Source organism: Oncorhynchus nerka, linkage group LG24, assembly GCF_034236695.1.
Source record: "Oncorhynchus nerka isolate Pitt River linkage group LG24, Oner_Uvic_2.0, whole genome shotgun sequence".
Taxonomy (NCBI): Eukaryota; Metazoa; Chordata; class Actinopteri; order Salmoniformes; family Salmonidae; genus Oncorhynchus; species Oncorhynchus nerka.
Window position 1 is genome coordinate 86628520 of NC_088419.1, and position 27861 is coordinate 86656380.

At 43.6% G+C, this 27861-nt stretch overlaps 2 protein-coding genes across 2 annotated transcripts in view; one reads left to right on the top strand and one right to left on the bottom strand.

Annotated features, from left to right (window-relative positions):
* kifap3a (kinesin-associated protein 3a) overlaps positions 1-4488 on the top strand; it is a 47712-nt gene extending 43224 nt beyond the window's left edge. Inside the window, exon 21 of the mRNA XM_065009243.1 lies at positions 4120-4488. The gene's annotated coding sequence lies outside the window, so the exon portion shown is untranslated. The remainder of the gene's footprint in view (positions 1-4119) is intronic.
* niban1a (niban apoptosis regulator 1a) lies at positions 734-26828 on the bottom strand. The gene is given in 18 exon segments (XM_029633281.2): positions 734-3142; positions 3145-3264; positions 4098-4209; positions 4483-4590; positions 4698-4808; positions 5752-5898; positions 6110-6297; positions 10186-10348; positions 10624-10728; positions 11230-11345; positions 11780-11944; positions 14487-14607; positions 15049-15177; positions 17712-17842; positions 26642-26741; positions 26743-26779; positions 26781-26804; positions 26806-26828. Coding segments are annotated over 18 exon segments (3192 nt in total). The 3' UTR covers positions 734-1850.
* Positions 26829-27861: the final 1033 nt, after the last annotated feature.

Consider the following 27861-nt stretch of genomic DNA (forward strand, 5'->3'; position numbering starts at 1 on the left):
GTCTCTCTCTCTCTTTGTCTCTCTCTCTCTCTTTTCTCTCTCTCTCTCTCTCTCTCTCTTGTCTCTCTCTCTCTCTTTGTCTGTCTCTCTCTTTGTCTGTCTCTCTCTCTCTCTCTCTTTCTGTCTCTCTCTTTCTGTCTCTCTCTCTCTTTGTCTCTCTTTCTGTCTCTGTCTCTCTCTTTGTCTCTCCCTATCTCTCTTTCTGTCTCTCTTTCTCTCTCTCTTTCTGTCTCTCCCTCTCTCTCTCTTTCTGTGTCTCTCTGTCTCCTCACACCACTGGATAGTAATACTGAAAATGTTGTGTGTGGAGTCGGGCACTGAATCGCATCTGAATTTTATTTTGAATGTAACTTTTTCACTCTACCTTTGTTAGTGGTGGAAATACTTTTTGAATTTGTACAAACATTGAAGGATTGTTTATTTACCTGTTATTGTGTATATAAATGAACAATTAGTTAGGTTGATACGTAGTGCTCATCAGAAATATCATAAAAGCATTTTTCTGCGGACAATATTTAAAATAAAGTGTTGAAAACGGACTCTGATTGTAACAGTTAATTGCTTATGGTTAAATTGATTGTTTTCAGCTAGTTGTGTGCACCATAAGCACAACTATTCAACCTTCAGTTCTAATGGAAGACAAACACACAGTAAATGTGTTGTATTTGTTTTATGGTCAAATAAAAGGGTTATTTTATGTATTTTCCCAACACACAAGCAATGGACGGCTGTCTTGTTTTTGTAGACTTCATACTTTATTTTACAGTATATTTTTCAAACTTGAATATACATACACAAATCCGCATAGCCCCTTCACAAAATGACTGTGTAACGTGTCATGTATGAAAGCACAGGCACTGTTTCAACACGGCTATTAGTCATTCAGGAATAAAGTCACTGGACCAGTCTCCATAGCAACCACGTCTATTGGAAATAGGTGGTAATCATTCTTCATGGAAACAAGGCAGTAGACACGAGGAAAGAACCGTAGAACCTCATCTAGTGGTATCTTGGTGGACTAGCTGGTGATTGAGTATGAGCATGCAGTAGACACGAGGAAAGAACCGTAGAACCTCATCTAGTGGTATCTTGGTGGACTAGCTGGTGATTGAGTATGAGCATGCAGTAGACACGAGGAAAGAACCGTAGAACCTCATCTAGTGGTATCTTACTGGTATCTAGGTGGACTAGCTGGTGATTGAGTATGAGAATGCATAACCCTCTATATTAACTGATGAGAAAAATCCTTCAGCAAGTCAAAGCACACAGAATAGAACATCTTCCTCCATATGTAGAACCCTCCCATTGTTACTCAGACCCATTCAATATATGGCAGTGCTGTTGACTTTAAAATGTAACACAAACGGTGACTGAATCATCTTGAATCTATTCATATTCATATTCATATGTAGGGACATAGAAGATATATAGAAGATATATTTTTTAAACATAATGACAAGTGGAGATAGTTACACACAATTGCAATAGTCAATTTGATGTGTACCAAATTAATTGGCTTTTTCTTGGTCCCTAACTTGATATTCTATTTATGCCCATATCTCACTACATTAATCTTCTCATCAACACAATTGTATATATTCATATTTTACCACTGAGATTTTATGGAAGTGTGCAGTTTTATGCTTGTGCAACAGTTCAATGTTTGTACTTGATGGTGAGGGTGACCTCAGTCAATATAGTGTTTGGGTTCGACAACGGCAAGGTTATAGTCTATAACATTTTCGTACTGCTCACAATTGCAGTGATTTAAAGAATGGGGTCCTTGTCTTCATTTATTCTCTGTGTGATATCAGGCACCTCACTGGCCACCCCCCCTCATATGGGTAGCGCTAGATTACCTCCTCCACTTCAAACACCGCCACCACCAGGTCCCGGATCTCTTTCACACAGTCCATGGCCCGGGGAGCAGGCTCAGCGGGCTCCACAGCCTGGAGGGCTTCTTTGGTGGGTTCAGCAGCGAGGGTGGCCTGGGAGTCTGGCTGGGGCTGTGGAGGGACTACATTCAAATTGGTTGCTGATGCTACGGTGGAATAAGCACCAGCAGTGACTTCAACGCTAGCTTCTCCGTTAACGCCTCCTGTTGCTTCAGAGACCGGGGTGTCGCTAGGGGGAACGGAGTTACCCTCTGATACTTCTACAGGGGGCTTGGTGTCGATACCGACTGGTGTTTCACTCACGCTGACCTCTACTGCAAGGTTAGAGGTCACAGAAATGCTACACTCCACTCCATTGCACTGTGACACTGAGACCTTATCAGTGGGGGCTGCTGCTCTCGTGACATCATCATCACCAGGGATCTCGATGTCGGAGGGGGCAGACTCGCTCTCTGTATCATCCCCATCATCTGGGATAGTGGAGGATGAGGCTGGCACATCCTTGGACTCTGCTGCTGCAGCAAGGCTGGCGTCTGCTGGTGGCGCAGTTACAGGCTGCTCACCACTAGAGGCCGCTACTGGGTCACTGTTAGGAGGACCACTTTCACTCTCCGCCTCTGTCTCAGCCGCTGTCTCAGTAGTGGTGATTGTGAGTGAAGCCATGTGCTCTGCTACTAAGTCTTCAACAGCTATAGGGTCAATGACAGCTACAGGCTTGACAACACAAACAGGGACAGGGGAAGGGACAGGGACCGGACTGGGAGAAGGGGCTTCGCTTTGTGCTACTGTAGTTAGTACGCCCGTTACTACTGTCTTCTCCACCTCCGCAGCATCTCCAGGGGTGGGCATTTTCTCTGTCTCAGTTAGGACAGGGGTATCCACTTGAGCTGTTTCAGTTGGTTCAGACATGTCCTCCGTTTTTGTCTCAGCCACTACAGGTGTCTCATGTGTACTGACTGTGTTCTCCACCTTGACTAGCTTCTCCACTGGAGCTGCAACAGCAGGTGCAATACTGGCCCCCAGGGCCTCAATCTCTACTGTGGCCCCTGACACCGCCTCCACCCTGTTCTGCTCTGCCTTCAACACGGCACTTGGGGGGTCCCCCTGTGCACCCCCAACGAGCGCCAGACCGTTGCTCAGGTCAGGAGAGACAGGCTTAGCTGGTGCTGGTACCTCAGCCTGTGGCTGGGTCTCAGGCTGGGTCTGGATGAAGGTAGAGGTCTGGAGATGTGTGGGGGAGAACGGCACCTGGCTGGGCTGCTGGGGGTGGATGGGATGGAGGGGAGACTGGAGCGGCTGGTCTGGCTCAGGGGGTCCCTGCTGTCTGTGAACAGGTTGTGTTTCTTTAGGCTGGCTGCGTCCTTCACCACTGCAGATCAAAATAGATAGAGGGTTAGGTAACAATATTAACAACAACAACATTAACAACAAGAACAACAACTTCAATAACAACAACATCATTAACAACAACAAGATTAACAACAACAACAACATCATTAACAACAACAACATCAACATCATAAACGACATTAACAACAACATCATTAACGACAACATCATGAACAACATTCACAACAGCAACATTAACAACATCAAAATGAACAACAACAACATTAACAACATGAACAACAACATTAACAACAACAACATGAACATCATTAACAACAACATGAACATGAACATCATTAACAACATGAACAACAACAACAACATGAACAACAACATCATTAACAACAACAACACAAACAACAACATCATTAACAACAAACGACATTAACAACAACAACAATATTAACAATAACATTGACAACAACAACATCATTAAGAACAACATTAACAACAACATCATTAAGAACAACAACAACAACATAATTAACAACAACATCATTAACAACAACAACACAAACAACAACATCATTAACAACAACATTAACGACAACAACATTAACAACAACAATTTTAACAACATTAACAACAACATTAACATTGACAACAACATTAACATTGACAACAACAACAACATTAACAACAACAACAACATTCACAACAACAACAACATCATTAACAACATTAACATTGACAACAACAACATTAACAACAACAACAGTGATGTAGGTGAATAGAGAGGGTAATGCCTGAAATATGCCTTACATTTGAGTAAGACGAAAGTAATAATTGTCTTATAAAATAATAACTCTGTACCTTTGCTGACTTCCTTGCCCAGACTCTGCAGCAGAATGCCCTCATAGATATTCTCCACATGGACGAAGTTGGAATAGTCTGCATCAATGAACTGTTCAAGACCCTGCAGATCCTAAAGACACAGAGACAATTATTTCCATGGGCTGTTATTTTTTAAACAGTCATGACTTTTAAGGATACTAAGAAGATGAAAAGGTGTGTGTGTGTGTGCATTTTTTACTATACTTGTGAATATCAAAAGTTGTCACAAGAATAGTAAACCAACTAGGATCAGGGAAAATTGTAGTTTGAATGGGAATCAATTGGTTGGTCCTCACAAGTATAGTAAGACATAGCTGTGTGTGTGTGTGTTATGGTAAAGGGTACAGTGTGTGTATTGACTGACTGATTTGCAGGTTGGGGCCAGGTTCTTCTTAATATGAGGTAGAGTGATCCCCACCAAGGCCTCCTGAAAGATCCTCTTCCTCACTGTGCTGCTGTCGTAATCATATTGCTGTAACACACACACAGGTAATTAGCATATAACATGTATTTTGAGCCGTGCTTGTCTCAGTGAGTTCCTCTTAATAAACAGAGGTGTAGTGGTGGATAAAAAGCTACCTTGAGCACCATGTGCCTGGACTTCTCCATAGCAGAGCCTACATTGTCTGTGCTGTTTTCTTTGGCCTTGTAGAGTAGCAGCTCAAAGGAGTACGCTGCGTTTTCAATCAGCTGAAACAGGGCACGGGGAGGAAGTTAGCCTCAGTGGCACCAGTGAAAACAAACAAAGAATAAACTGCCAGAATGTCATCTTGGTTAAATGCCGTACAAATCAATGTTAGAAAGGGTTAATGAACAGTAAATGGAAGACCTGCAAACTTTAAGCTGATGACAAATGACAATGCCGCAGTTAAAGACACAGAGTGAATTACTTCTGTCCCCTGATTTCTACCCACAACTAAAGAGTTATGTATGAGACAATTGAGTGTGTTGTTGTCGTTGCCCCACCTTTAAGGTCAGGCTTGGTTTATTTCTCCGATCCAATATCTCCCTATGAGCCAAGACCCAGCCTGATACCCTCTGGCAGGGCAGTATTGACCAGTCCAAAGTCTAGGTTGAAAACCAAAGGAGACCAGGCATTTACTGTACCATTAGAGCCCCTAGACTTTGGAGTGGTCTGCCAGAGGAGATCAGGCTTGCAGATTCAGTGTCTCTTTTTAAATCCCTGTTGAAGACACACTTTTATAAAGATGCTTTTAATGTGTGATTCCAATGTATGATTTGAATTAGCTATATTTTTTAATTGTCCTTCCTCCTGTATTTATTTATTTGTTTGTGCTTTTTTAAATTATTGGATGATGTGAAGCACTTTGTCACTTGTATTGAAAAGCGCAATTCAAATAAAGTTAATATTATTATTATGAACTTGGAGCTCATCAATGAATAACACAACTAACTGTCCATTACTAGTTAGATCATCAGATCAGTTAGGGCATCAGAGTTAGATCTAGTTCTGATTGATTCCCAACAACTGACACGTTGTGAGGAGCATTGATGTCTGGAGAATGTTACTAGGTCACTTAGAGAGGACTGACAGAGAGCAATTTATGATGATTGATCTCGAACCAGTACTGTCTGCATGCATGAGTTTTGTTGTGTGTGTGTGTGTGTGTACCTGCTGCAGGTCTATCTGGGTGCTGTGGACCAGATTGCTGATGTTGGAGAAGCCAAAACGTTCCTGCAGGTCATGCAGCTGGTCGTGGAGAGAGTTGATCCTCTGGTAACAACTCAACAGGTTGGGCTTACTCAGCTTAGCCAGGGCCTGGAGAGAGGAACGGAGGGAAGGAGAGGGGGATCAGAGGTAAAAAATGAATGACGAGGATGGGAGATAGGAAGGAGTGTGGAAAAAGGAGAGGAACGGAAAGGAAGAAATGGGTGTGAATGGGATCAGCAGAAACTCCGAGTTTGACGGTAAAGGATTTGAGAAACGAAAGCTCAGACAGGATTGTTTAAGGAGGAGAGGAAGTCCGCACCTGCTTGAGGTTGTCGGTAACACCGCCCTCCTGGAAGTCCTGACACAGTTGGTCCATCTGGTTGTCACTTAGGAGCCGTGCCTCCTGGAACCCTGAGCTGATTGGTCCCATGAGCTCCTCCAGTATGGAGGCCAGGTAGGGCTGCACGTCCTCCGAACAGAACTTCTCTGCTGGCTCTGATACACTGGCTACAAGAGGAGAGAGTCAATAGCTACTCTGATACACTGGCTACAAGAGGAGATAATCATTAGCTACTCTGATACACTGGCTACAGGAGGATATAATCATTAGCTACTCTGATACACTGGCTACAGGAGGATATAATCATTAGCTACTCTGATACACTGGCTACAGGAGGAGATCATCATTAGCTACTCTGATACACTGGCTTACAGGAGGAGATCATCATTAGCTACTCTGATACACTGGCTTACAGGAGGAGATCATCATTAGCTACTCTGATACACTGGCTACAGGAGGATATAATCATTAGCTACTCTGATACACTGGCTACAGGAGGAGATCATCATTAGCTACTCTGATACACTGGCTTACAGGAGGATATAATCATTAGCTACTCTGATACACTGGCTACAGGAGGATATAATCATTAGTTACTCTGATACACTGGCTACAGGAGGCAGGAGGAGATCATCATTAGTTAACCTGATACACTGGCTATAGGAGGAGATAATAATTAGCTACTCTGATACACTGGCTACAGAAAGAGAGAGTCAATAGCTACTCTGATACACTGGCTACAGGAGGACAGAGAGAGTCATTAGCTACTCTGATACACTGGCTACAGGAGGAAAGAGATTCACAGATACAGTGCATTCGGTGAGTATTCAGACCCCTAGACTTTTTACACATTTTGTTACGTTACAGCCTTATTCTAAAATGGATTGAAATGTTTTTTTCCCCCCTCATCATTCTACACACAATATCCCATAATGACAAAGCAAAAACAGGTGTTTAGAAATGTTTACAAATATGTTCAAAATATAAAACTGAAATATCACATTTACATAAGTATTCAGACTCTTTACTCAGTACTTTGTTGAAGCACCTTTTGCAACCTCAAGTCTTCTTGGGCACACCTGTATTTGGGGAGTTATTCCCATTCTACTCTGCAGATTCTCTCAAGCTCTGTCAGGTTGGATGGGGAGCGTCACTGCACAGCTATTTTCAGGTCTCTCCAGAGATGTTCGATCGCGTTCAAGTCCGGGGTCTGGCTGGGCCACTCAAGGACATTTAGAGACTTGTCCCAAAGCCACTCCTGCCTTGTCTTGGCTGTGTGCTTAGGGTCATTTCATCAAGGATCTCTCTGTACTCTGCTTCGTTCATCTTTCCGCTCGATGCTAACTAGTCTCCCAGTCCCTGCCGCTGAAAAACATCCCCACAGCATTAAATGTCAGGAATTGTGAAAAACTGAGTTTGAAGTCGGAAGTTTACATATACTGAGTTTTTTGTATTTGGCTAAAGTGTTTCACAATTCTTGACATTTAATCCTAGTAAAAATTCCCTGTCTTAGGTCAGTTAGGATCACCACTTTATTTTAAGAATGTGAAATGTTAGAATAATAGTAGAGAGAATGATTTATTTCAGCTTTTATTTCTTCCATCACATTCCCAGTGGCTCAGAAGTTTACATACACTAAATTAGTATTTGATAGCATTGCCTTAAAATTGTTTAACTTGGGTCAAACATTTTGGGTAGCCTTCCACAAGCTTCCCACAATAAGTTGAGTGAATATTGGCCCATTCCTCCTGATAGAGCTGGTGTAACTGAGTCAGGTTTGTAGGCCTCCTTGCTCGCACACACTTTTTCAGTTCTGCCCACACATTTTCTATGGGATTGAGGTCAGGGCTTTGTGATGGCCACTTCAATACCTTGACTTTGTTGTCCTTAGGCTATTTTGCCACAACGTTGGAAGTATGCTTGGGGTCATTGTCCATTTGGAAGACCCATTTGCGACCAAGCTTTAACTTCCTGACTGATGTCTTGAGATGTTGCTTCAATATATCCACATAATTTTCCTTCCTCATGGAGCCATCTATTTTGTGAAGTGCACCAGTCCCTCCTGCAGCGAAGCACCCCCACAACATGATGCTGCCACCCCCGTGCTTCATGGTTGGGATGGTGTTCTTCGGCTTGCAAGCCTCCCCCTTTTTCCTCCAAACATAACGATGGTCATTATGGCCAAACAGTTATATTTTTGTTTCATCAGACCAGAGGACATTTCTCCAAAAAGTACGATCTTTGTCCCCATGTGCAGTTGCGAACCATAGTCTGGCTTTTTTATGGTGGTTTTGGAGCAGTGGCTTCTTCCTTGTTGAGCGGCCTTTCAGGTTATGTTGGTATAGGACTCGTTTTACTGTGGATATAGCTACTTTTGTACCTGTTTCCTCCAGAATCTTCACAAGGTCTTTTGCTGTTGTTCTGATTTGCACTTTTCGCACCAAAGTACGTTCATCTCTAAGAGACAGAACGCGTCTTCTTCCTGAGCGGTATGACGGCTGCGTGGTCCCATGGTGTTTATACTTGCGTACTATTGTTTGTAAAGATGAACGTGGTACCTTCAGGCATTTGGAAATTGCTCCCAAGGATGAACCAGACTTGTGGAGGTCGAATTTTTTTTTTTCAGAGGTCTTGGCTGATTTCTTTTGATTTTCCCATGATGTCAAGCAAAGAGGTACTGAGTTTGAAGGTAGGCCTTGTAGTGCATCCACAGGTACACCTCCAATTGACTCAAATGATGTCAATTAGCCAATCAGAAGCTTCTAAAGCCATGACATCATTTTCTGGAATTTTCCAAGCTGTTTAAAGGCACAGTCAACTTAGTGTATGTAAACTTCTGACCGACTGGAATTGTGATACAGTGAAGTATAAGTGAAATAATCTGTCTGTAAACAATTGTTGGAAAAATTACTTGTGTCATGCACGAAGTAGATGTCCTAACCGATTTGCCAAAACTATAGTTTGTTAACAAGACATTTGTAGAGTGGTTGAAAAATTAGTTTTAATGACTCCAACTTAAGTGTATGTAAACTTCTGACTTCAACTGTAAATAAGGTAATTATGTTTTTAAGTTTAATAAATTACCAAACATTTCTTAAAACCTATTTTTGCTCGGTCATTATGAGGTATTGTATGTAGATTTATGAGAAAAACAACTATTTAATCAATTTTAGAATGAGGCTGTAACATAACAAAATGTGGAAGAAATCAAGGGGTCTGAATACTTTCTAAATGCACTATTTTTGTTCATTATATTTATTTCCTGGATTCTTGACACAGCTCACTCTAATATATCTACTGTTTTACATATCATTCTTAGTATTTCTTGCTTAAATCCTTCCGAATGCACTGTACATGCCTCAGATCACAAGCTAGGGCTAGGTCAATAGACCAAGATACAGTATGGTACTGAATCACAGTTTGAGCTCTCTCTGGATTTCATTTATAGTGCTTCTGTTCTAATAAAACCAGAATGTCAAACAAGTTAGCTTAAGTGCTGCTGTCTAAGTTGGATAATTGTAACTCATTTGATGGAGGGTATTGGCATGGCTCCTGTGTAAACTCTCTGTTTTAATGGAGATCAATATTGTATAAAGCCCAGTGTTCAGAGTTATCTGACCTGGTGAGTGGCATCTGCTGACTCAACAGAGACAGTCACTCTCACAGGGAGTCAGCTAGGTATCAATGTCAACAACACTGAAAATAACAAAACAATAAGGGAATGAGTCAATAGTTAACCTGCCATGTTAGCTCTCATGTGGATGCACAGTAATAGAGGATAGCATTAGCACCTTCCCTTTCATCTCAAAGCAGTGCTCTCTCTACCTACCTCAGCTGCTGCAGCCAATAAGTACTAATGACCAGGTCCCCCAAGCACACACAGATCAATCACAATGGAATGCTTCAAGTCCTCTGCCTGACTGGCAGCATCTTTGTCTTGCAGTGAGTGAGAGCTGAAAATCCCTGACTCTCTTGCTAAATTGACCCCAATATATGGTTATAGTATAGGGGTGGATTTGGGATTGATTCTCTCTCCAGTGTTAGCAAGTAGTCACCTCGAAGCTTTCCCTCCAGGTAGGTTCTAGAGTGAAGGATCAAGTCCATATCAGAACGTATCAGCACCTCCTGCTGGCAAGCTGCCGTCTTACACTCCTCCTTCAGAACAGACAGCCCCTCCAACAGACACTCCTGCACCAGGATATAAGCTGCTTCTATTGTCTGTGGTGCAGAGGAGAGAGAGGTCAGAGGGTCAGGGTCTAAGATCATGCGGCGGCAGCGTAGCCTAGTGGTTAGAGCGTTGGACTAGTAACCGGAAGGTTGCGAGTTCAAACCCCCGAGCTGACAAGGTACAAATCTGTCGTTAACCCACTGTTCCTAGGCCGTCATTGAAAATAATAATGTGTTCTTAACTGACTTGCCTGGTTAAATAAAGGTAAAATAAAAAAAATAAAAAAAATGTGTTGTAGTAGCTACTACAGAAGAGTATGACTCACAGCGAACCACACTCTCTTCCTCTCTGTCTTCTTGGCTTTCAGATGAGGCAGCATATCCTTCTCCAGAGACGGCAACAGCTCCTCCATAACCAAGTTGGCAAGTACCTGTACACACACACAATATATATTTGTGAACATCCTAACAAACAGTGTGTGCATAATCAAACAGCTACAGTTATCCCCGCATAACCCCTGACAAACATACAAACCATTAAGTGATACTGCAAGCACAACTACACAACGAAACCCTCTGGGAGCAACAGCTTTACTCTTGACATTCCAGAACATTCCATTCGGTACTAACTATGACGAGAGAGGTGTGAGCGCACACACACACACACACACACACACACAAATAAGTGAATGCGGAGGTGTGTGAGTGCAGTAGGACAATGGTAGCCTCCTAGCAGAAATACTTTAACTCAACTTCCTGGTAGTCTTTCCAGCTATTACACATGTCCCCTGATCACACAATGGCCCAATTATACTGCCATCAACTAACAGGATGGAGATTCCACTCCTATAGTGCCTTTAAAGGAGAGAGAGAGATGTTCAAGGGTATAAGTATTCAATGTGTGTTTAAAGCAGAACCAGACTGTAATCTACCCTGACATCACTGCCAATCAGCATGTTCCAGGAGTCATAACGGCCCTTCTCTTGTCTGTAGAGGTGGACCGCCTTGAGGAAGGCTTGCACCTCAACCGTCTTCTTCTTTAGGAAGTCTGAGAGAGAGCGAGAGAGAGAGATAGATGGAGAGACAATGGTAGAAAGAAGTGTAAGACAGTGGAAAGAAATGTGTGATGCTTGTCTTTTAAGAAGGAAGTCACGCCTGAGTTGTGTTCCAATTCCCTTCTTGTCTCCACAAAGTGTGCACTTACAAAACATTGGGTTGGTGAAAACACGGGCCAGAGGGAGCTTCCACCATATCCCATACACACGAGAGAGGGGGTGAGTGAGTGAGTGAGTGCACACTTCAGAGGGAAGGGTAGAGAATTGCAGCCCCAGGCTTAGTTCTACCTGAGCTTTGTGTTTGCTCTCCTCCCTCAGGAGACCGTACATGAAAATGCGATTTAAAATACACTTATGGATCTTTGCTTCAGTGCTGGTGTGGCGAGCCTGCTACCATGGTAACCGTTCGTTCTGGCTGCTTAGTTACCTTGGTTCTGGTGACGGATGCAGTCAGAGAGGATGGAGAGGAAAGCATCTTGACGGGCCTCCTGTCGGAAGCAGAAGTAGTAATCTCTACGGTACGGAAGCCTGAGGTACACAGGGAACTGTCCAGGCATGCCGATTGTAGGAGGGGCAAACTCCTCCTTCACATCTGCAATGGAAACACACACATACACCACCCTGCAGGTCATACAGTACACACACACCATCCTGCTGGTCATACAGTACACACACACACCATCCTGCTGGTCATACAGTACACACACACCATCCTGCTGGTCATACAGTACACACACACCACCCTGCTGGTCATACAGTACACACACACCATCCTGCTGGTCATCCTGCTGGTCATACAGTACACACACACACACCATCCTGCTGGTCATACAGTACACACACACCACCCTGCTGGTCATACAGTACACACACACCATCCTGCTGGTCATACAGTACACACACACACCATCCTGCTGGTCATACAGTACACACACACACCATCCTGCTGGTCATACAGTACACACACACCACCCTGCTGGTCATACAGTACACACACACCACCCTGCTGGTCATACAGTACACACACACACACCATCCTGCTGGTCATACAGTACACACACACACACCATCCTGCTGGTCATACAGTACACACACACCACCCTGCTGGTCATACAGTACACACACACCATCCTGCTGGTCATACAGTACACACACACACCATCCTGCTGGTCATACAGTACACACACACCACCCTGCTGGTCATACAGTACACACACACACCATCCTGCTGGTCATACAGTACACACACACACCACCCTGCTGGTCATACAGTACACACACACCACCCTGCTGGTCATACAGTACACACACACAGCATCCTGCTGGTCATACAGTACACACACACCACCCTGCTGGTCATACAGTACACACACACACACACCACCCTGCTGGTCATACAGTACACACACACACCACCCTGCTGGTCATACAGTACACACACACCACCCTGCTGGTCATACAGTACACACACACCACCCTGCTGGTCATACAGTACACACACACACACCATCCTGCTGGTCATACAGTACACACACACACACCATCCTGCTGGTCATACAGTACACACACACCATCCTGCTGGTCATACAGTACACACACACACACCATCCTGCTGGTCATACAGTACACACACACCACCCTGCTGGTCATACAGTACACACACACCATCCTGCTGGTCATACAGTACACACACACCATCCTGCTGGTCATACAGTACACACACACCTACACAATGTGATCTCAAGCTACTGTTACACCCAAACTGGGATGTCTAGCTATTAGTATCACACATATCATGCTGGGCGATAGCATGGGACTTATGACACACACACGTATGCATGCACACACATATGCTAGACAACTAGAAGAACACGCTGGCTATTCCAAAGGATGAAACAGTGTCACGACTTCGGCCGAAGTCAGTACCTCTCCTTCTTCGGGCGGCGTTCGGCGGGCGACGTCACCGACTTTCTAGACACCACCGATCCATGTTTCTGTTTCATTTTGTTTTGTCTTGATCATACACACCTGGTTTCCATTCCATTAATTATGTTCCTTATTTAACCCTCTGATTTCCCTCTCTGTTTTGTGTGTTATTGTTTGTCATGTGGGTTCTCGTTGTTCGTGCTTTGGATTATTGTGTTTGTTCCTTGTTGGAATCTTACCTATTGTTGAGTACATTTTGGATTATTACTCAGAACTGTGTCCTGCGCCTGACTCTGCATTTTTATTTTATTTTACCAACGACCTCACAAACAGCTGATGATCAGGTGTGTATTTTTAAGTTAGTGTTCATATCTCGTGAGAAAATATATGATCAGATGTGCTACAGAACACAGTATTTATTTCCATCTGTGGCCATATTTTACAGGAGAGGTAACGCTGCTTCTCCCAAAGTAGCTTGGACTAAAAAAATGAAAACCCACTCACTGTGCTCTCTACACGGCTAAAATAAGTTGAGGTGGGAGTTTGGGCAACAACAAAGTATTAGACAGAAATATGGCAACTTTCAAAAGAAGTGTTCGGCATGGCAACAGAGACCAAATGAAATAATCTCCCAACAGTCAAACACACGCTGTATCAGTGTCCAGGTGTATTATCGGTCCGGTTTTATGAAGACTGGTTTCTCTATGCTTCTGTGTCCCAGTAGGCAGGTTTGGGGCAGCAGCGTAACCTAGTGGTTAGAGCGTTGGACTAGTAACCGGAAGGTTGCAAGTTCAAACCCCCGAGCTGACAAGGTACAAATCTGTTTTTCTGCCCCTGAACAGGCAGTTAACCCACTGTTCCTAGGCCGTCATTGAAAATAAGAATTTGTTCTTAACTGACTTGCCTAGTTAAATAAAGGTAAAAAAGAAGAAGGTTTGGACAGACTGTATTTGCATTGGAATTCCACTGGACAAGTAGAACTAGAGAATCCATAGAGACTAAAGGGATTTGTCTAGTGAGTGTGTGATGTTGTGTAGCAACACAGAGTGTGTAACCTAACCTACACACTATCTACAGAGTGTATATAGTCAGTATGTCATAATATAGCTGGTAATAAAGAGGCACAGTTTTGTTTACTTACTGTAACTCAACTCAATGTCATACACATGGTTGCCCACAACGGACAACCTTCTACATGATCTACTCACTGTTGGTTTCAGAAACAGGGAAGCATTGGTCCACCATGGCCATGTACTTCTCCTCTGTGGTGAGCACAGTGCCTCCTGTTGGTAGCAGCTTGTGGAGCGGGGGCACACCCTTCACAAAGGTCTGGAACAGAACAGTCATTAGGGCTACTGGATCTTTTTCTGTTATTTATTTAGCTAAAGTATTCATTTTCCGTATGCCACCTATTCACCCATTCTGATCAAATGTTGCCCAATGACTATGTCCTATCTCAGGGTTCCCCAACTGGCAGCTCGTGGGCCCAAATATATACATATAGATTTTTATTTTTATTTTGGAAATCTGTTCCATAGTATTCCCATGGTCGTATACAAATGTAAGGTTTGAAAGTATTATGTTTTTCTCAAATATTATATCTGTTTGGGCTTCTTGTGGTCAATTTGCAGTCTACAAATGATTTGTAATTATGTTCCAGCCCCCTGACCATCCACTGAATAATTGTTTTTCCTGCATCTGAATCTAGTTGATGGTCCCAGTCCTATATTATGGCTGTTAATAAGACTGTCATAAGAACGTCCTGCTCACCTCAAAGCTGTCGTGACATTCCAGGCAGTAGTTGGCGCGAACCACCATGTATCTCTCCTTCCACTTCCGGGTATAATCAAAATGGAGGACCTGTTCCTCATACAGCACCTCCCCTGCCTTCGGAGGACCCTGAATAAACAAAGAGATGATGTCATGATGCCATGTCCATCTCCTCAGTGGTAATCAAATCAAAGTTTGAGGCGAAATGCTTATTTTACTAGCTCCTAACAATGCAGTAAAATGTCAAACAAGTATAAAAATAATCAAAACGACAACAACAAGAAATCGTGAAATGTTGGGAACGAATCCAATGAACCCAAATAGCACTGTAACAGTAATCCAAATGTAATCTCTACGTATGGACACCGTATGAATTTATGGAATAAATACTAAGAATGATATGGAAAGCAGTAGATATATTAGAATGAGCCATGTCAAGAATCCAGTACACACAATATCCTGTAATGACTAAGCAAAAACAGGTTTTATAAATTTTTGCAAATTTATAAAATAATAAAAAACTGATATCACATTTACATAAGTATTCAGACCCTTTACTCAGTACTTTGTTGAAGCACCGTTGGCAGTAATTACAGCCTCGAGTCTTCTTGGATATGACGCTACAAGCTTGGCACAACTGTATTTGGGGAGTTTCTCCCATTCTTCTCTGCAGATCCTCTCAAGCTCTGTCAGATTGGATGGGGAGCGTTGCTGCACAGCTATTTTCAGGTCTCTCCAGAGATGTTTGATCAGGTTCAAGTCCGGGCTCTGGCTGGGCCACTCAAGGACATTCAGAGACTTGTCTCGAAGCCACTCCTGCATTGTCTTGGCTGTGTGCTTAGGGTCATTGTCCTGGTGGAAGGTGAACCTTCACCCCAGTCTGAGGTCCTGAGCACTCTGGACCAGGTTTTCATCAAGGATCTCTCTATACTTTGTTCCGTTCATCTTTCCCTCGATCCTGACTAGTCTCCCAGTCCCTGCCACTGAAAAACGTCTCCACCGCATGGTGTTGCCATCACCATGCTTCACCGTAGGGATGGTGCCAGGTTTCCTCCAGACGTGATGCTTGGCATTCAGGACGAAGAGTTCAATCTTGGTTACATCAGACCAGAGAATCTTGTTCTTTAGTTGCCTTTTGGCAAACTCCAAGCGGGCTGTCATGTGCCTTTTACTGAGAAGTGGCTTCCGTCTGGCCACTCTATCATAAAGGCCTGATTGGTGGAGTGCTGCAAAGATGGTTGTCCTTCTGGAAGGTTCTCCCATATCCACAGAGGAACTCTGGAGCTCTGCCAGAGTGACCATCGGGTTCTTGGTCACCTCCCTGAACAAGGCTGAGGAGTATTTCTGTCTGTAATAAAGCCCTTCTGATTGGCTGGGCCTGGATCCCCAGTGGATGGGTCAGCCTCTCAAGTGGGTGGGCCTATCGCTTACACAATGACGAGTTTCTCACACGACTGGTCTATCTGTTTTTTTCTCACCTGAATGATCTGAATCTAGGATTACAAGGACTCTCCGCAACTATATTCAATGTGCGGGACAAAATTGAGGCTTTTATTAAGAAGTTGGAGCTCTTCTCTGTCTGCATTAAAAAGGACAACACACAGGTCTTTTCATTGTATGATTTGTTGTGTGCATATGAACTCAAGCTTACAGACAATGTCATATGTGATATTGCGAAGCACCTGAGTGAGTTGGGTGCGCAATTACACAGGTACTTTCCCAAAATGGATGACACAAACAACTGGATACGTTATCCCTTTCATGCTCTGCCTCCAGTCCACTTACCGATATCTGAACAAGAGAGCCTCATCGAAATTGCAACAAGCGGTTCTGTGAAAATTTTATTTAATCAAAATCCATTGCCAGATTTCTGGATTGGGCTGCAATCGGAGTATCCTGCCAGGCAAATCGCACTGTTAAGACACTGATGCCCTTTGCAACCACGTACCTATGTGAGAGTGGTCCTCACTAGCATGAAAACTAAATACAGGCACAGACTGTGTGGAGAAAATCATTTAAGACTGAGACTCTCCAATACAACCCAACATTTGCAGAGTTATGTGCATCCTTTCAAGCACACCCTTCTCATTAACCTGTGGTCAGTTATTCACAATTTTTGATTAACAAATAAGGTTTTATATGTAAGATGGTTAAACTAAAGTGCAAAATGATTGATTATATATATTATTATTTGTGCACTGGTCCTATAAGAGCTCTTTGTCACTTCCCATGAGCCGGGTTGTGACAAAAACTCAAACTCATTCTTATGTTTAATAAATGTATCGTATAGCGTGTGTGTGGCAGGCTTACAATGAATGCAAAAAACAACACTTGAGAGTAAGCTGTCCCTGGTGCTAGAGGGGGTACAGCTGGAGGTTGAATGTTTAAAGGGGTACGGGATTATAAAAAGTTTGGGAACCACTGTGTCAGACCAACGTTGAACCGTCCTTAGCATTGGTGCTTCCTGCTTAAGTTTCTGCCTTTTGGCAGGGAGGAGCAGAATGGAGGCGTGATCCGATTTGCCGAAGGGAGGGTGGGGGAGGACCTTGTAGCTGTCCTGGAAGGGAGGCGTGTTCTCTCTACTTCAATGGAGAGATCCATTGAAAACACACACACACACACACACACACACACACATACACACACACACGCAACCTCCTTACCCTTTGTTTGAGGAGCTGTTTTATTTTCTCTTTCTGTTGCTCCAGCTCATCTTGGACTTGAGAGAAGAAGACCACAGAGTACTGCCTCCTGTAGTGGGGACTGAACTCCTTCAGCTCTGCCTCCGCACAACCTATTAACAACAACACACAGACATACAGTAACTATTAGCATTATACAGTAGTAGCAGATAACAGAAATAGCTATGGTAATTCGGTCTAGGGGGTAGTATTAGTAAGGAAGTGGACAGGGAAGATAAGAACAAACAAAGAGCAGGAAAAGGAGAAGTTCTGATGAGGCTTACTTCATAGACCTTGATTCAGCCTTAAAACTCCTGTGCCTCTGACTGTAACTCCCGCTTTGCTCATCAGTATTTTTCCACTGTGAGCTCTGCCCCTACCTTATCGTCTTACACAACACCTAGACTGCCAGGGAAGTCACTCAAGCCCTTCACACTGACAGACACAAACCAGGTGACATCATAGGGACTGTAGCCTATGTAGGGAATCACAGCACACAGAGCTTAGAGACCACATACGGCAGTCGTTACTGTTCATTACACCCCCTCTATCTCTCCTCTCCTTTCTCTTTCGCTCTTTCTCTCTCTTGCTCTCTCGCTCTCTTTCTCTCTGACTAAGGGTTGCATGAGTAAGTAATTGGGCGTATGTACTGGCCCAATCAGACTGTCTTTCTGTGCAGAGGGCCATGCGGTGCTCCAGTCCAAGGCCACCAGACTACCCTCTCAGCATCAAGCAGATCCCTTACACACACACACACACACACACACACACACACACTACTCTACCTCTCTCTGCTGACTGTCAGATCAGACGACTACACACAAACAGTCTCCCATTTCACTTTAGTTTCCACTTAATCATTCCCAGGCAGATCCATGAATATGGATCTAGTTCTGTGGAAAAGCAAAACAGACGGATAGAGGTATGGAGGGCCTGTGACTCTGTCAATAACAGCATCCTTGCCCAGAGATATTCCATATACTAAGACTGAATCTGTCAGCAGTGCTACAGGTCTCAGAGATCATATTGCTGTACAAGATTATCTAGATGTAATGAGTGTGTCTGTAATGAGTGTGTCTGTAATGAGTGTGTCTGTTGACTGCACTGTCATTACCTCAGTGTGTAATAGCAGGATGTGTTACAGAAGATACGGAGTGTGTGACCACAGAGCTCAGTGTATCACTATGGAAACAGTGATGTTTCATTTTTGAAAAACCTGCTACAGTACAGAACAGCTAACCCCCTCCTCTACCTACTACAGTACAGAACAGCTAACCCCCTCCTCTACCTACTACAGTACAGAACAGCTAACCCCTCCTCTACCTACTACAGTACAGAACAGCTAAACCCCTCCTCTACCTACTACAGTACAGAACAGCTAACCCCTCCTCTACCTACTACAGTACAGAACAGCTAACCCCTCCTCTACCTACTACAGTACAGAACAGCTAAAACCCTCCTCTACCTACTACAGTACAGAACAGCTAACCCCCTCCTCTACCTACTACAGAACAGCTAACCCCTCCTCTACCTACTCCTCCTCCACCTACTACAGTACAGAACAGCTAAACCCCCAGAACCTCTACCTACTACAGTACAGAACAGCTACAGAAAGCTAAACCACTCCTCTACCTACTACAGTACCCTCCTCTACCTACTACAGTACAGAACAGCTAACCCCCTCCTCTACCTACTACAGTACAGAACAGCTAAACCCCTCCTCTACCTACCAGTACAGAACAGCTAACCCCTCCTCTACCTACCTACTACAGTACAGAACAGCTAACCCCTCCTCTACCTAGTACAGAACAGCTAAACAGATTACAGTACAAAACCTAAACCCCTCCTCTACCTACTACAGTACAGAACAGCTAACCCCTCCTCTACCTACTACAGTACAGAACAGCTAAACCCCCTCCTCTACCTACTACAGTACAGAACAGCTAACCCCTCCTCTACCTACTACAGTACAGAACAGCTAACCCCTCCTCTACCTACTACAGTACAGAACAGCTAAACCCCTCCTCTACCTACTACAGTACAGAACAGCTAAACCCCTCCTCTACCTACTACAGTACAGAACAGCTAAACTACCTACTACAGTACAGAACAGCTAAACCCCTCCTCTACCTACTACAGTACAGAACAGCTAACCCCCTACCCTACAGTACCTAGCTAACCCCCTCCTCTACCTACTACAGTACAGAACAGCTAACCCCTCCTCTACCTACTACAGTACAGAACAGCTAAACCCCTCCTCTACCTCTACCTACTACAGTACAGAACAGCTAAACCCCTCCTCTACCTACTACAGTACAGAACAGCTAAACCCCTCCTCTACCTACTACAGTACAGAACAGACTACAGCTAACCCTCCTCTACCTACTACCCAGAACAGCTAAACCCCTCCTCTACCTACTACAGTACAGAACAGCTAAACCCTCCTCTACCTACTACAGTACAGAACAGCTCCTCAGAACAGCTACCTACTACAGTACAGAACAGCTAACCCCTCCTCTACCTACTACAGTACAGAACAGCTAAACCCCTCCTCTACCTACTACAGTACAGAACAGCTAAACCTACCTCTAACCTACCTACTACAGTACAGAACAGCTAAACCCTCCTCTACCTACAGAACAGCTAACCCCCTCCTCTACCTACTACAGTACAGAACAGCTACCTACTACAGTACAGAACAGCTAAACCCCTCCTCTACCTACTACAGTACAGAACAGCTAAACCCCTCCTCTACCTACTACAGTACAGAACAGCTAAACCCTTCCTCTACCTACTACAGTACAGAACAGCTAAACCCCTCCTCTACCTACTACAGTACAGAACAGCTCAACCCCTCTTTTACCTAAAATACAGAGCAGAGCCTCACATTATCCGTTCAGCTTGGTCCTGCATCATCAACTTTTAAGCTAAAATGTGGATTAAAAAATATATATATTTATGAAATTCCTCCTGTATTCCCTTCCAGCCCGGACGAAATGGAGAACAAAAATGCATTGATGGAAGTTGGATAATGGTGAAATGATTAGAGTGCACGTGTTGATAGCTCATTATTTGCAACAGTGTGACCACAAGTCAATATTATCCAGGACAGGGTATCTGGTGTTATTCACTTAACTGTATCAATAACCAAGAGAGAGGGAGAAAGAGAGACAGAGAGATCAACATCTTCAGTGGAACTCCCCCCCCCCATGAGGCATTGTTGTTTTTTCCTCAGGTCTCCGCTGTTAAACAATAACCTAGTTGAAGGTAGTTCCGTCTCCTCTCTCTGTGTGCCCTAACAAGGCCATTTCCCCACTGATCACTGCAGTGCTTATCAGACTAAAGTCTCCCTTCCTCATATCCACATTCCTCTGGCTACGGCACTCACAGAGTGGATATCCTGCAACATAGAGCCATGACCCAACCCGTAACATTGTTTGCTCCCATTTCATTCAAGATGATTGTTTGTGTGTGTGTGTGTGTGTGTGCATTTATCTGTGTGGATGCAGTAGTGTGTAAATGAACGGATTCTCTACGTTGTATCAAACTAATGATGTAACTCTGAGTGATATATAATACAAGTTTACTATAATACCACCTGACCTGGTGCCAATGCATGGGGAACTGAAGAGGAAGTATCTGTTTTATTTTGTCTGCATTACACTGAGGCTGGATGTGTCAACCAGTTTGAGGTGTGAGCGGTACCCATCTTCAGGAGTGAAGCAGCGGTCCAAGGCACTGCATTTCAGTGCTAGAGGCGTCACTACAGACCCTGGTTAAATTCCAGGCTGTATCACAACTGGCCATAATTGGGAATCCCATATGGCGGCTCAGCAATTGGCCCAGCATCGTCTGGGTTAGGGGAGGGTTTGTTCTTGACTGACGTGCCTAGTTAAATAAAGGGTTAAATAAATGAAATAAAAACATATTCAGGAGTGTGTAGTGTTTGTGTTGGGGCAGACTGGAAGAGCAGGACTCTCCAGTGAAACAGGGCTTACTGTGCTGAAGCACTCTTCCACTGAACACTCGTACCATAGCGCACAGTCTCAGGCAGACCTAACACAAGGGGTGCATGTTTTGGTCTTTGCCCGAGCGCTATACAGCTGATCAAATCATCAAAGCTTGATGATTAGTTGATTATTTGAATTAGCGGTCTAGTGCTCGGGCAAAAAACAAAATGTGTACCCCTTGTGGATAAGCTGAGCTAGGCTATATGACACCTATATGACACCTATATGACACCTCTCCAGTACTCTGTATACATTTAAGCCCAACACGGGAGGCTGAAAAAAGACTTAGTGGTCGCCAAAGTTCCGGAGCATGTCTTTAACATCCTCCAACACATGATCCATACAACCTATAAAGCCATTCTCTGTAGACCAGACTGTAAAGATGCTGATCGCCAGGCCTGCTTGCCATTCAGGTCACAAGCAGTAAAAGGTCATGTTTATGCCACGTCACTATGTGAGCAGCGTTCTAAAGACCATATGTTCAGTCTCTGAAGTAGTGTGTGTTGGTGTGTGTGTGTGTGTGTCAACGAGACAGTCTTCTAGTCACTCCCCCCTGCTGGTTGCTAACAGCCTTTCACACAGCATTTGCGTGTCTGCTGTGCTTCGAAAGGGAAAATACTAATAAACAAATGTTGGTAGTGGTTTTAAATATTGAGCGCCCAACAATCAGCAGACCAACCCAGAGCAGGGTCATAGGCAGGAGGTTACACCTGTGTGTTAATGGTGTTGTGTTGTTGGATGGCAAGCTCAACAGGCTGTACCATTACATCGTCCATCCACAACCCCATTCATCACCCCATTATGTAAAGGAGCTTCTTCAACCTAGTTCTGTGGAGTAGGTGTTGTCACGGTGAAAAGGGTTTTGTGTTCCGATGAGATTATTTGAATTTTTAGAGGGAGTTTTTTGGGGGATGTGGGTTTGGCTCAATTTGCAGAGCATTGGCACACATACACACACACACGCACACACACACACACACAAACATAATAAACTGAGTCTGTGCTGCTTTACTGGTGACCTCAGTGATGTATGTGATAGGAACATGCTTTCCCTACAGGCTTCTTCGGCAGTAGTAGTGTGTGTGCCTGTGGGAGGGCTGTGAAATGACATCAGGGAGCCATGGGATGCTGGGATTCATGAGTGTTATAACAATATAACGTCATCATCGATATTGATGGACTGCCAGAAGCAAGTCCAATATTTCCCCATGGAAGAAATCTCTGGCTCTACACTGTTTAATATAAGACATGACTAGGACGTTGTGCAATCCCATCCACTGCCTGTGTGTGTGTTATGTATTGTACTGTATGTGTGTGTAACACAACTTGATACCGCAAGAAGTGTTACTGCCATAGGTTAACTATCATAACCTGGTCCTGCAGTATTACGGAGGTCTGGGGTTGAAGCTGTAACATAGCTTTTTATGAACCATGACTCAAAACAACTTCTAACAACTAGTCACTGTCATTCAAAGTACTAACTGACCTAAACCTGGGCATTGATCATGGGAATGTGTCTAGTGTTGTAGCAGTACCACAGATAGAACAATGAGACAGATAGTTCACCAGATGTATAAATGTGAAGCATCCGCTGGGCGTTTCCACTCACTACCAAATATGGTAGTGGGGAAGCCCAGTGGCCAGCAGTGGGAGAAAATGGAACGAGATGGATTTTAGCTGACATTCTACAAATTTTCTCATCAATAAAACATTTGATCTCAATACAGTTTTCTGTTTCCAAAACTGAATCAACATTACCCTTTTCCAAAGTTTAAAAACATTGCGTTGTTTAGAAGGAGTGAAAAGGCGAATTGAGCTATATGCACAAGCGCAATTTACAGAGTAGGCGTTCCGTAATGGTAATATGCAAATATGTGCTAGAATGTGCCAATAGGATCTCGCTAGCTCGTGCTTCGCTCTGCCCACCTCCTTGTATGTTCTGCCCGCTATGACTCAATTGTTTCCAATTGAAACGACAGGCTGTGGTCTATCTTGGTATAGTTCTAAAAATCTTTGGCAGTACCACACAGTGGCATCATACTAACAAAAACACAGCTTGCCTGTGTGGAAAACATACATTTTCTTCAGGTGATGTCATACCAGCCGACATCCCTTTCATGTGTTGCCCCATAGAAGAGGATTTACTGCGTCATTGTAGTTTGGCTCGGTTCTATCAGATAAAAACAGCCACTTTCATTTATGACAACCATAGTTGCTACTGCACACGGAACTCAACCATACCATGACACAATTCAATAGTCAGACATCGTGCAGAAACTCTTTGCCATTCAAACTGGAAGCTTGATGGCTCAATGTTTGTATGGGAGTTGATTTGTCTTTCTTTGTTTAATACACAGTGCTGACCACTCAGTCAACAAGCCTGAATAAACAACAGGTGGGCTCGCTAGCAGCGCTGCTTAGTCTCTGCAGAAACACTCTAGCTTGAGACAAGCGTTTGAATATCTCAGAGATTGTGTCATTCCAGCTGGGGGAAACTGGCAACAGCAGAATAATGGCAAGCTGACTATTCATTCAAAGAGAAATAATGCCTGCAACAAAAAAAAAGTACTTCCTGGAAAAGCAAAAACTCTAATAATAATGTATCCTGTGTTTCTGTGCAATTGGTCATGTTTACATGTTTTGTGTCCTGAGCTCAGAGGACCATGAAGCTCTAGAGTTTACAGGCCAATCACACGCCAGTTCAAGTGGCCCAAGGATATGGTTTTCATTTGACTCTGTGCTTTTCATAGGCAGCAGCAGCATATGCTCTCTGACTGATTCAGTGTTCATTGTCAGTGATGATTGTCCATGTATATTGATATCATGGATCACACACATTGCAGTAATTCAGAAGTCAGTTATGTTCTGGAGGGAGCCCGGCTCTGTGACAGTCAGGTAACTGTATATAGTGTCACTTCAGATATTGTTCTTCAGACTTCATCTGACAATTAAAATGAATTCAACATCTTCAAGACTCTTGAGAAGGGTAATGATGACACTTAGTAATGAGAGAAGCTTCATTCTATCGGGTAGGGTTGTCTGTTAGTGAATCATGTACTACCATACAGACACACTCACAACAGGGTGGAACCCACACACCCACAGACAATTCATGGTAATGGAATCACTAGCTCAAACAACTAACCCTGTCTGTACCACTGCCACCCAAATTTGGCCTCTGAGGCTTTTGTTGGAGGAGTAAGGAACGTTATCACAATGAAAAGAGGCATCATCGCTTTGGACAGTGTTATTATTCATATTGGATGATTGTTAATGGTAGAGAATGACATGGCTAAGCACTTTCCATTAGCACCTGCCGCCACAAACACACACACAGGAACACACACACACACACACACACACACACAGTGAATGAGAAATGCATCATCCTTTGTACTGTCCCCACCCGTATGTTTCTCAATAGTCACCACAGTAACCTGAAGAGAGGTAGAAAGGTAAAACAGGTCCAGGCACTTTTTTGACTACTTCTCATTTTTCAGCTGCCTGCAGGGCTAGAATGACAGGACTGACCTGACCTGATAAAGCACTGCCAGATACACCTGGACAGACGGACAGACAGGACAGGAAGGCCTGCGGGCGGCGGGACGGACGGACGGACAGACAGACAGACCCTATACTGTTACTGTATAATTCCCATGACATGAAAGTTAAAGTATGTCCTTGCTGTCAAATATCTAGGCTACTGATATAACATGATGCAGGCTACAGCCACATCTGACCAGACAGCGTAGCTATCATCCAGGATGATCCTAACACCAGACCGTGTAGCTATCATCCAGGATGATCCTAACACCAGACAGCGTAGCTATCATCCAGGATGATCCTAACACCAGACAGCGTAGCTATCATCCAGGATGATCCTAACACCAGACAGTGTAGCTATCATCCAGGATGATCCTAACACCAGACAGCGTAGCTATCATCCAGGATGATCCTAACACCAGACAGCGTAGCTATCATCCAGGATGATCCTAACACCAGACCGTGTAGCTATCATCCAGGATGATCCTAACACCAGACAGTGTAGCTATCATCCAGGATGATCCTAACACCAGACAGCGTAGCTATCATCCAGGATGATCCTAACACCAGACCGTGTAGCTATCATCCAGGATGATCCTAACACCAGACAGTGTAGCTATCATCCAGGATGATCCTAACACCAGACCGTGTAGCTATCATCCAGGATGATCCTAACACCAGACAGTGTAGCTATCATCCAGGATGATCCTAACACCAGACAGTGTAGCTATCATCCAGGATGATCCTAACACCAGACAGTGTAGCTATCATCCAGGATGATCCTAACACCAGACCATGTAGTTATGATCCTACATTCCATCCATTTTTTAATGTGAGATCTTTCTCAGATGACATTGACAATGCAATTTGTTATTTGCTCATTTTACACGGTAGACTAGGGTCACCTCTAGTGTCATTCAAAAATGTACACTGAATCATCTCTATGCTATGTCTCATAGCATGTTGCACATTTCACAAAATATTATGCTTTTTAGGCTATTCCAATGTGTGTCGTCCCCCGTCCCCTCCAACAGTCCATGATTTGATTTGAATATCTGTCTTTTCCTGAACAAACATGAGGTAAAAAGATTATATGTTAAAAAGAAAAACGGGTTCCACGAGTTCAAATCTATTCTGTCAAAGACCAAATCAAGCTAGTAGCCTAAACTATGTGACAGTGTGAATCGTGAAGTAAAAAAAAGTTTAATAAATTGTTTTGTCAAATTTTGTCAATGGAAAACAGAGTGGCGTAATCTTACCATAAGCTTACCGTCTCCAGTAAATGTTTACCGCGCTAACGCGTCTATAGTGGAGCGAAAGGTAAGAGCTCACATAATCATTTGAAAAAGCGTCCTTTACCTCTTATGTAGTTGGATTTACTTTCATCCAGGAGACTGGACGGTGATATCCCCATGGTGGCGAGCTGATGTGGACAAGGGTCTACTCTCTGCACGTTGGGTTAACTCCGGTGTAGTCTCTCGTATCAATCGCTGCGTCGCAGTGTAGATGCCTCTCTCTCCCCTCTCTCTCTCCCAGTGACTGTCATTCAATGCCAGCTGTTATTGTGAACTCCCCATCCCACAAGCGCTACTTCCTCGTTCTCGTTAATTCTTTGGACCCTAGCACACACCCCCGCAGCCCGACCTCCGGAGCCCCCCAAGATATATATTATTAAAAGTAAAAATTCTTAAAATTCTAGTAAAAATCTCAGTCTCATGGAAAAATGTATAGAATAGCAAGAAATATGCTCAGAGATTCTGGACCATCCTTGTCCGGAAGGGAAACTTTTATCTTAAAAAAATAAGGATTTTGTTGCATTATTTTAGCTTAAAATGTACATTTTGCGACATTTTTTAATGATCAATTATTACTCATTTCCATGTGATTTATTTCCTGAGAAACTCAAAAAAAGCGTTAACTTTTCTATTATTTGTCAACTTTCTTTCTCCTTGCATTATTGGGAAGGGCTGTTTACCAAGCATGAGAAAAAAATATATTGTATTTTATTTGCCTTGTCAACTCAGTCACTGAACAAACGTTTTAATCACTGTTCTGCAACATGTGATGAAACAATGGAAGTATTTGCTGTGCTAGACCTAAGGGATAATGTTTGCTTTATAAATGTTCTTTTATGTTCTAAATCTAGAAAAACATGCCAAAATGCTAACGGAATTACCCCTGGAGCATTTAATGGTGCTATAAAACAACACACGGTGCTATAAATCCTCACTCGGACATTACGTGGGCCCGTTATACTGCGCTAAGCCAACGCCCTATGCATTCTCCCCCGAAATTATTTTAGCTTCAAGCCAGGAGGCTCTACTTTTGTTTTTGGCAAAATGATAACATCAGTCTAAGTTGTAGGCCTATGGAAAATACTATAGACCTTCTAGTTAACACAACCAGAGACAGCTAGTTATGGGAGCAGCAGCCTTATCCAACTACCCACAACTAAAAAGCCTATGTGCCTGAGCAATCGTTCCTCCCCTCATCCTTCCTCAGGGACATACATTAATGTATTTTATATGTGTGTTTTCACTGTCTCCTCCTCCTCCCTAGCGCCTGTCTCTGAACCATAG